We start from the raw sequence: 10,057 nt of genomic DNA, 5'->3' as shown, positions 1-10,057 counted from the left end.
ACATTTTCTGTATTTTTTTTGATAAACATGGTCATTATACGGTCAGATAAAAATCAGATATTTTCTAATAAAAACCAAACACATGGTCTGATGTATTGATCAAGAATAAGCCTACGGCGTCCGTACAGTCCGTACCGTCCGTACGTGCAAGCAATAAGGCCGAGTGAAGCACTAAGGCCGAGTCATCTATGTGTGAGGATAGTGAGGAGGCCTGCTTACCTTCAGCCCATGAGAAGGATCGAGAATCCCTTGTGTAGCCGTTAGGGAGAAAGCGCAAGTGGACAAGAGTGGAAGACTAGGACAAGTCGCTATCACCGATCACCTACCCCCTCTCTCTCCTAATTGTCGATTTCTTTTGTTTCTATTTTAGGTCATGTGGTCGCCCTAGCTGCCTCCCTATTTAAACCTTTGTCATGTGTTGTATTTGGTATATTCTACCTAATTCTAATCTATTATCACTCTCTTTCATACTATTCGCCACCAACTCTTCTTCTTCATTCTAAACCTCTCAAATCTCTCTAAGTCTTCCGCTTATTTCAACATGGTATCAGAGCTAGGTTGTCGTTCTTGATAACCTATCTCTTCTATTCTTCCATTCTTCATTCTTGTTCACTCGATTCTCAGTCCTATTTCTCTTTATTCTCCGGGTAAAAGCTTTGTCCATCGGTCCATAGCGGTTAAACCATGGAAAACGCCAAACCCATTGTCATGCCGGTTGTTCTCAAAGGAACAAACTACTTGCTGTGGACTAGAACCACAAGAACTGCCCTTGGAGGTCGTGGTCTTTGGAGTCATGTCGAGAGTGACTATGCTCCAAAACAAAACCTCAAAGGAGAAGATGAAGGCGCTTCCGAGGAGGAAGTAGAAGAAGAGAGCGAGAGGAAGGCCAAGTGGTTCCAAGAAGACCAAGTTGTCCTATCTGTTCTCCAAAACTCTCTTGACACACCAATCCTTGAGGCCTACTCATATTGCGAGACGGCCAAGGAGTTGTGGGAGACACTTAAAGGTGTCTATGGCAATATCTCCAACTTGACTCGGGTCTTTGAGGTCAAGAGGGCCATAAATGAGCTTAACCAAGATGATGTGGAGTTCACTAAACATCTTGGCAAGTTTCGAGCTTTATGGTCCGAGCTTGACATGTTGCGGCCGAGTACACTCGATCCGAGTGTGTTGACTGAAAGAAAGGAGCAAGACAAGATCTTTGGTCTCCTTCTTACTTTAAACCCATCCTTCAACGATCTCTTGAAGCACATCCTCAGGGCAGAGAAACTTCCCTCTTTTGAAAACATTTGTTCACAAATCCAAAGAGAGCAAGGTTCTCTTGACTTGTTTAGCGGTAAGGGGGAGCTTGCTACGGCTAATAAAGGAGTGTACAAGCAAGAGGAGAGGAAGGTGTGGATATGCGACCACTGCAAGAGGCGGGGTCACCTGAAAGACAAGTGCTGGGTCCTCCACCCTCATCTCAAACCGGCCAAGTTCAAAGCAAACCTCTCAAAGGAAGCGGTTAGCGACAAGGGAGCCGGGCCGTCAAAGCAAGGAGATGAGGCAGCCATGACCGCAGTCTATGGAGAAGTGGTTAGGAAATCAGACCTTGAGGCGCTCATCCGTTCCATTGCCTCACTCAAGGAGTCTGGTATCTCTTTCTTTACCTCTAAGCCTAGTAAATCTCTTGTCATAGACTCGGGTGCTTCTCACCACATGATTAGTAATCCTAGTCTAATTGACAATATAAAACCGGCTTTAGGAAATGTTATAATTGCAAATGGAGAACAAATACCAGTGAAAGGAATAGGGGACTTGAAACTATTTGATAAAACCACAAAAGCTTTCTTTATGCCTACCTTCACATCTAATCTTCTATCGGTTAAGAGAACCACTAATGATTTGAATTGTTATGCAATCTTTGGTCCTAATAGTGTTCATTTTCAGGATATTGAGACTGGAAAAGTTCTTGGAGAGGGACAAGGGAGTGGAGATCTCTATGTCCTAGAGAAAACCTCGCCAAGTTTATCTACTAAATCTTGTTTTGTTGTTAATTTGGATAGTGTGTGGCATGCTAGATTAGGCCATCCTCATTCTCGTGCCCTTGCTTTAATGTTACCAAGTGTTTCTTTTGATAGTTCAATGTGTGAGTCTTGTATTCTTGGTAAACATTGCAAATCTATTTTTCCCAAGTCTAAAACTATTTATGAGCATTGTTTTGATTTAGTGCACTCGGATGTGTGGACTTCACCATGCCTTTCTAGAGATAATAACAAATATTTTGTGACTTTTATTGATGAAAAATCTAAGTACACATGGATTACTTTGTTGCCTTCAAAGGATAGAGTGTTTGATGCTTTTATAAACTTTCAAAATTATGTTACTAATCATTTCAATGCTAAAATTAAGGTACTTAGATCAGACAATGGTGGAGAGTATACAAGTCACAAATTCAGAGAACACCTAGCAAAACACGGCATACTACACCAAACGAGTTGTCCCTATACGCCCCAACAAAATGGTGTGGCCGAGAGGAAGAACCGACATCTAATGGAGGTGGCACGGTCGATGATGTTCCATTCACACGTTACAAGGCGATATTGGGGTGATGCTGTGATGACAGCATGCTACTTGATCAATCGGACACCAACCAAAGTCCTTAATGACCTATCGCCATTTGAGGTATTGAATGGATTTAAACCATCTCTAGAGCACTTACGGGTCTTTGGGTGTGTTTCTTTTGTACTTGTGCCAGGAGAACAGCGGAGTAAGCTCGATCCCAAAAGCATAAGGTGTATGTTCATCGGCTACTCCACTACTCAAAAGGGATACAAGTGTTTTGATCCAAAGACAAGCCGGCTGTATGTATCAAGAGATGTTCGGTTCTTGGAAAATGTGGGTTATTTTGATAACAAAGACTGGAACAGCTTGAAGGATCTTTCATCATCACCAAATGATAGAGCCTCCAGCCTTAAGTTTCTCCTTGACCATCTCGGAAATCCGCCTACGGCCACAGCCCTTCCTCAGCCAGAACCCAACCCGAGCTCCATTGACCATACGCTCGAGCCGGAAGGTGCTATGCCCGAGATAATATCCCCGGACCATGAGATGCCCAAGCCAAACCAGAGCATGACCGAGGCACATGAGATGCCCGAGCCAAACTCAAGCCTGACCGAGACACGACCTGATGCTGAACCGGTCATCGAAGATGTCACTCAGTCCAGCCAATCAGTGCCGCCAGCTCAACCAGCTCCACGACGAAGCACGCGTGTCCGGTCTCACCCCTCTACATGGAAAGATAAGAGGGTCTACTACAACAGTCAAGCCGTCGCACATCCTATCCACGCCGTATGTTCGCTCGAGCTGCTTCCGACCGAGCACCAAGCCTTCTTCGGCCAAGTTGATGAACACTGGGTTCCCCAAACGTACGAGGAGGCCAAAGAACATAAGGTATGGGTAGATGCTGTGGAGGATGAAGCTGGTGCAATGATCAGAAATCACACATGGGATGAGGCTGACCTCCCCAAAGGGAAGAAGGCCGTAAGTTCAAAGTGGGTATTCACCATCAAGTTCTTGAGCACGGGAGAGATTGAAAGGCATAAGGCACGACTGGTGGCCCGAGGGTTCACTCAAACCTATGGAGATGACTACACGGCAACGTTTGCTCCCGTGGCCAAATTGCATACCGTGCGAGTAGTGCTATCGGTGGCCGTGAACCTTTCTTGGGACTTATGGCAAATGGATGTGAAGAACGCGTTCCTCCAAGGCGAGCTAGATGAAGAAGTGTACATGACTCCTCCGCCTGGCCTTGAGGACATTGTTGCTCCCGGGAAGGTCTTACGGTTACGCAAGGCCATCTATGGCCTCAAACAGTCACCACGAGCCTGGTACCATAAGCTCAGCTCCACTCTTAAGGCGAATGGCTTTAGACGATCGGAGGCTGACCACACTCTTTTCACTCTCAAGACATCACTTGGCCTGGTTGTGGTGCTGGTTTATGTCGATGACATCATCGTGACTGGCGATGACAAGGCCGGCATTGTTGCCATTAAAGACTCTCTCAAGTCTGCCTTTGACATTAAGGACCTCGGAGAGCTCAAATACTTCCTCGGCATCGAAATCTGCCGTTCCCCGGAGGGTATCTTCCTCTCACAACGCAAGTATGCTCTTGACTTGCTTGCTGAGACAGGCAAACTTGGTACGGTTCCAGCTACTACACCACTGGATGAAGATTACCAGCTCAAGCGAAAGGGGGAGAGCATTCGGGCGAAGGAAGGCAAACCACGCGAACCATTGGACGAGCCGTTCCCGGACGTCACACGCTACCGACGGCTTGTAGGTAAGTTGATCTATTTAACTATCACACGACCTGATATCTCTTATGCTGTGAATCAGGTGAGTCAGCACATGCAAGCTCCAAGCAAGTATCAATGGAGTCAAGTGGAGAGGATTTTGAGCTATCTCAAGGGCAGCCCTGGTCAAGGCATTTGGATGGGTAAAAACGGCAACACTGAGATCGTGGGTTATTGTGATGCGGACTATAATGGAGACACATTGGATAGGCGGTCAACTACTGGATATTGCACCTTTGTTGGAGGAAACCTAGTTACATGGAGGTCTAAGAAGCAAAAGGTGGTGTCATGTTCAAGTGCCGAGGCTGAGTACCGAGCTATGAGGAAGCTAACTAATGAGATGACATGGTTGAAAGGTCTACTTAAGGATCTCGGCATTGAAACAAGACAGCCGATGACAATGCATTGTGACAATGAGGCAGCGATCCACATAGCCACTAACTCAGTCTTCCATGAACGGACCAAGCACATTGAGAGCGACTGCCACAAGGTTAGGGAGAGGATCGAAGAGGGAGCGGTTCTACCATGCCACACAAGGAGTCAAGACCAGCTAGCCGACATCTTCACCAAATCTGCAAGTCCCAAGGTTTGTGATTATATTCATAGCAAACTTGGACTTGTAGACATCACACGGCCGTGATCAACTTTCCTAATCCGTGGACAGCACACTCTTTTTCCCTTGGCTTAGTTTTGTCCCATGAGGTTTTCTAAGTCAAGGTTTTTAATGAGGTGCTGCTTCACGGGTTCCAAGCTTAGCCATTTCATCAGGCTAAGCTTGAGGGGGAGTATTGATCAAGAATAAGCCTACGGCGTCCGTACAGTCCGTACCGTCCGTACGTGCAAGCAATAAGGCCGAGTGAAGCACTAAGGCCGAGTCATCTATGTGTGAGGATAGTGAGGAGGCCTGCTTACCTTCAGCCCATGAGAAGGATCGAGAATCCCTTGTGTAGCCGTTAGGGAGAAAGCGCAAGTGGACAAGAGTGGAAGACTAGGACAAGTCGCTATCACCGATCACCTACCCCCTCTCTCTCCTAATTGTCGATTTCTTTTGTTTCTATTTTAGGTCATGTGGTCGCCCTAGCTGCCTCCCTATTTAAACCTTTGTCATGTGTTGTATTTGGTATATTCTACCTAATTCTAATCTATTATCACTCTCTTTCATACTATTCGCCACCAACTCTTCTTCTTCATTCTAAACCTCTCAAATCTCTCTAAGTCTTCCGCTTATTTCAACATGATGGTCATATTTTCTGTATTAACATGGTCATTATACAGTATAATAAAAATAAGATATTTTCTAAGATTTATTTATTTATTTATTTTTGGCAATATTTTTAAGATTTATTAACAGTTTTAACCTTTGCTTTTAACATAAAGTTTTAACCTTTGCTTCAACTACTCTCTCTACTCGGGGAGTTTGGCAGAAAATTCTCAGCCGCAGCAACTCGACCTCTGGCTAGCCTCAATCATGTGATTAGCTGTCACTTTCGATCTCTCTATGTAATTTTCAACGTTGTTAGGCATCATTAATGCCAGGGTAGTGGCTTGTAGAGAAGAAATAGAGGTTTACATACTTATCGCAACGTTGATATCATGCTGTATATGGCAAATCCTATAAATAATCTATATTTTCGTGACATGTGTGTATCTATATTTTTGTTGTTTTTTTTTAAATGAATTAATTCGATATTTCGATGACAACATGCACGTGAGAACATGTACTGATATATATGTTTTAGAAAAATCTAGAAAAAGAGAGATTAAAATTAAATATTCTCAAGTAAAATCTTGAGATTTTTATTTATTGATATGTATTCTTGTAGCCACATACATATTTAGTAAACAATTATCACATGGAACTAACAAAGTCAACAATCTCCACCACATCATGGAGTAGAGAGTTGGAATTCACCACCCTACAATTCAACCTGATTTGTCCTTGAGTTCCTGTAAGAGGTGTAATGTTTCCCATCCTATTCATTGCCTCCACAAATGCATTGAAGAATGTTTGTGTGCCATCAGCATATGCTCTCACTAAGGGGATTGTGTCAGTTGCATCGGGGCTAGAGAACAACTCTTGATCGGTCTGGAGAAGACCTTTTTGTTCTTTCAGATTCACGTAATATTTGTTGTCGAAAACCGTAGGCGTACGCAGATCAAAATCCACCAAGGCACTTAGATTGCCATTTTGGGGACATAGTCCACGAAGGGTTTGGAGGTAAGTAGCGTTGAGAGTAGGGTCGGGTAAACCGGTGTTGGTGAAGTTGTATAATCTGTCTCTAATAAATCGACATTGATTTTTACCAAATGTGTGACCCCCTAAACCAAAGAAAGACCATGATTATATCAGAAATTAACTCGCTAAATGCAACTATATCAATTGGTGTTTAGTTTCTTTTTGTTAATTACCGGAGAGAGCAACAAGATCAGAAGGACGGGTGAGGCCAACATTACTAAAGCTATCTTTGAGTGTTTGAAGTGTGTCAAATGGACCAGGAAGATTATTATTAGCGAGTTCCAGAAATGCTTGTAAGCTGTCTCTTCTCCCCAAAGGAACCCTCCAAGAAGGACCTCCTGCCTATAGTACAATATATATCCATTATATTCAAATAACCACTCGAGTACTCAATGAGAAAAATAAAAACATGTATTATAAAATCACTAATTATGTACTCAAAAGGAAGTTGTTTTAAGCTGCACTGTTTCTTGGAAAAAATGAAAAATTATTCTTTCTGGCTAACGAAAAATGTAGTCTTGCCTAACCAGGTAAATCCAAGTAATGAGACTTAGTGGCTATCAAATTTTCTTAACGGGACCACGCGTTTTGAATATTTCTCAAATAATTTTGAATACTTTTCATATGTAGGAGAAAATTTGACACTAAATATAGATTGTGACGTTCCAAAAAACTAAAAATATCCCAATTTTTGGTTTTCCGTCATGTTTGTTATATGTAAAGTCACTACTTGATATATATATAGTTGAAAAAATGTTTGTAATGAAAGATGGAACAATGGAGCATACCAGAGTGACAGATTGCTGAGCTGCAATGGTGAGCACATCTGCGCATGAAACGGTTCTTGGGCACGCCCTCTCTATTGCGGCTTTCATTCTATCAATCACGGGAAATCCCCTAGTCGAATTCGCGTTTCCAAGCGCATCTTTCTCTGTGCGGAATGATGTCGTGTTGTCCAACAAGATCGATGCGTCACAACCCTTTTAAAAGTCCAAAATATTATTTAACAAATTATTAGGCAATGTATTACATCCATAGCTTTTTAATTTACCAGACAATTTAAGATAAAACTTTTTTTTGTCATCCATTAAAGTCATGTGTTCCTCTAAAGCAAGTAATCAATGAAGATTATATTTCTACCTATCAATATAATGATGTTTGAAAAGTCATTTTAATATATATATCCCTCAACAGAAAAAAAAACAAAAAACAAAAAACAAAAAAGAATGATTGATGGATGTTAAATTTCTGACGTGCTATGTACGGCACCATATGCTCTTCCTAACAACTGTAACACTAATAATTTATCTTCGTGAATCCGACTTTTCATATACCTTTTGGAAAACATCCTTGTGCAATAAATTAATAAGTAACCAGTAACATCATTGTCGACGAGATATATATAAAGTATTAATTCTATGGGAAAAGCAAACATATGGCATCTAAGTATCTAACATACGTGAAAAGAGTATTAACTAAGACAGTTTGCGTGTGCTGATTACAAAGAATATTTGTTATCTACTTTTGTTTTTATCTACTTTTTACACTAAGATATTAATATTTATAAGATGAACCACAGTAATTCGTTACGGTATAGATGTATGAAAAGTGAATTCTTACATTAACAAAGCAGTCGTGAAAGTGAAGGCGAAGGATGCTCGCAGCGATACGAGGATCTGACCTTAACTCGTTGACAATGGTATCTCTTATGATGTTCGTGACGTTAGGACATGAAGTGTCGTAAAAGGTAGGAGTAAGCTGAGCATCGGACAAAGACGCGCGAAGCATAAGACATCCCAATGTGATTAAGATTGTCCATGTGAACGAAGTAGATGACGAAGAAGGAGAGAACTTCATCTTTTACGAGGGAAACAGAAACTCTTTGATTGGGTTTAATGGAGAGGATGAGTAAGGTCCATATCTTAAAGAATCCTTTTATAGCCAAAATTGGTCAAATCTGGAGGCACAATTTTTTTTTTTTTTTTTTTTTGCATATTCTTCTTCTTTTCTTTTTCCCCTCTCGTATGAAGGCATTTCTCTCGAACAACAAATGAAGGTTCTTCTTTATGTCAACTATTTCAACTAACGACGATAGATATCATGTATTATTCCACGTACGCTATCTCTATCTATGGAAAGTTAGAAGAATAAATCTAAATTGTCAGTTTATATATAGTATATTGGTATACGTTAATTTTGTTGACAATTGTTTAAAATTTATCTCTATATACATATCCACTCTTAAAGTCTTAAGTATTCAAGATATTTTGAAGAATAAAATGTTATATAGCTGATGCCAAAACCCGACAATGAAACAAAACCAAGATGAAAATATTTATAGAAAAATATATAGTAAGGAATATTTAGAAAAAGTAATCGTCCATTCAAATCCATGCAAACTCGCACGTTTTAAGATTTGAGGACTTTATTTTATTATCAGGTTTTGTCAAATTACAGTAGGTGATCCATAATATTCGTATATTGTTTCCAAGTTATCTCCAATCATATTTCTTCCCCTTTCTGCACAACAAGAGTAGAATACAAACTTTTTCAATTACCATATAAAACACGTACGATATAATATATTATATAATGTCAAAAACGGACAATACAAATCAAAACTCCTCCAAATATGTATATGCGATACCCAAATAAATTTTTGAATAACGTCGAAAATTTATATTTTGATACTCATGTATAGATTTTATATTTTGTTTTGTCAAAGATAATAATAATATTTCGTAGAACGAAAAATCATGGATAGCCAGCGACCGACAAACAATTGTTTTTCTCTTTTCTACAGTTTATAACAGATTAAAAATAACTAAAAACCACAAGTGTTCCTAATTCTAATCGAAATTTCCTGTAATCGTAAAACTATAACCAAATTCTCTATACTTCAAAAAAAGTTGGATAATACCTTAGAAAACATTTTGTCTTAGGAAATTTTTTGTAAAAACATATTATGATTCGTGTAAATTCAAACCCTTAAACATGTTTCGATGAAATGTCCATAAAAATCTTTCATAATAATTTCCATTATAATATTAAGAAGACAAAAATAACTCCTCAATGACCTTACAAAAAATCTTTAGGTTGTCGTCACCCGCTAAAAGACAAACGAAAAACCTCTGTCTCACAAAAATTGATGTTTTAGGATTTTTTTGTCCCACAAATATTAATGTTTTGTAAATTTCAAGAAGTACTCGTTGAAAATATTTAAAATTTTGAATTGTTATTGATTTAAAATTAAATAATATCTGTTTAGTCAAAAAAAAAAAATTAAATTCAGTAATCATTGTTTTTTGGTGCAAAAGATTTTAAACATCGATATTTTACATACATAAGAAGTATTTTTTTTTCTAAATTTGAAAATAAGATCGTCCTCGTGTCCGCCACGTTCTTCACCTACACTCCTAAACGGTGCCCTCTTCTTTTACTCAAGTCCCTCATGATCGCTTTGTATAATGAAATAATGACTTTAAAG

General features: G+C 39.8%; 1 protein-coding gene across 1 annotated transcript; it reads right to left on the bottom strand.

Moving 5' to 3' along the window:
• Positions 1–6,094: 6,094 nt before the first annotated feature.
• LOC104780736 (peroxidase 34) lies at positions 6,095–8,641 on the bottom strand. Its single transcript, XM_010505259.3, has 4 exons — positions 8,191–8,641; positions 7,359–7,550; positions 6,744–6,912; positions 6,095–6,653 (listed from the first exon to the last, which is right to left on the bottom strand). The coding sequence occupies exons 1-4, from the start codon at positions 8,425–8,427 to the stop codon at positions 6,184–6,186; spliced, it is 1,068 nt and encodes a 355-aa protein (XP_010503561.1). The 5' UTR covers positions 8,428–8,641; the 3' UTR covers positions 6,095–6,183.
• Between the last annotated feature and the right edge of the window lie 1,416 nt (positions 8,642–10,057).

Source organism: Camelina sativa, chromosome 4 (assembly GCF_030686135.1).
Source record: "Camelina sativa cultivar CO46 ecotype springtype chromosome 4, ASM3068613v1".
Lineage (NCBI taxonomy): Eukaryota > Viridiplantae > Streptophyta > Magnoliopsida > Brassicales > Brassicaceae > Camelina > Camelina sativa.
This window is presented reverse-complemented; position numbering and strand designations above follow the sequence as displayed.

Excerpts from the sequence above, each read along its gene's own strand:
- LOC104780736 (XM_010505259.3), bottom strand. The coding sequence starts at position 8,427 with ATGAAGTTCTCTCCTTCTTCGTCATCTACTTCGTTCACATGGACAATC. Across the intron at positions 6,913-7,358 it reads CTCAGCAATCTGTCACTCTG|GCAGGAGGTCCTTCTTGGAG; the intron begins GTATGCTCCATT and ends ATTGTACTATAG. Across the intron at positions 6,654-6,743 it reads TGATCTTGTTGCTCTCTCCG|GGGGTCACACATTTGGTAAA; the intron begins GTAATTAACAAA and ends TCTTTGGTTTAG.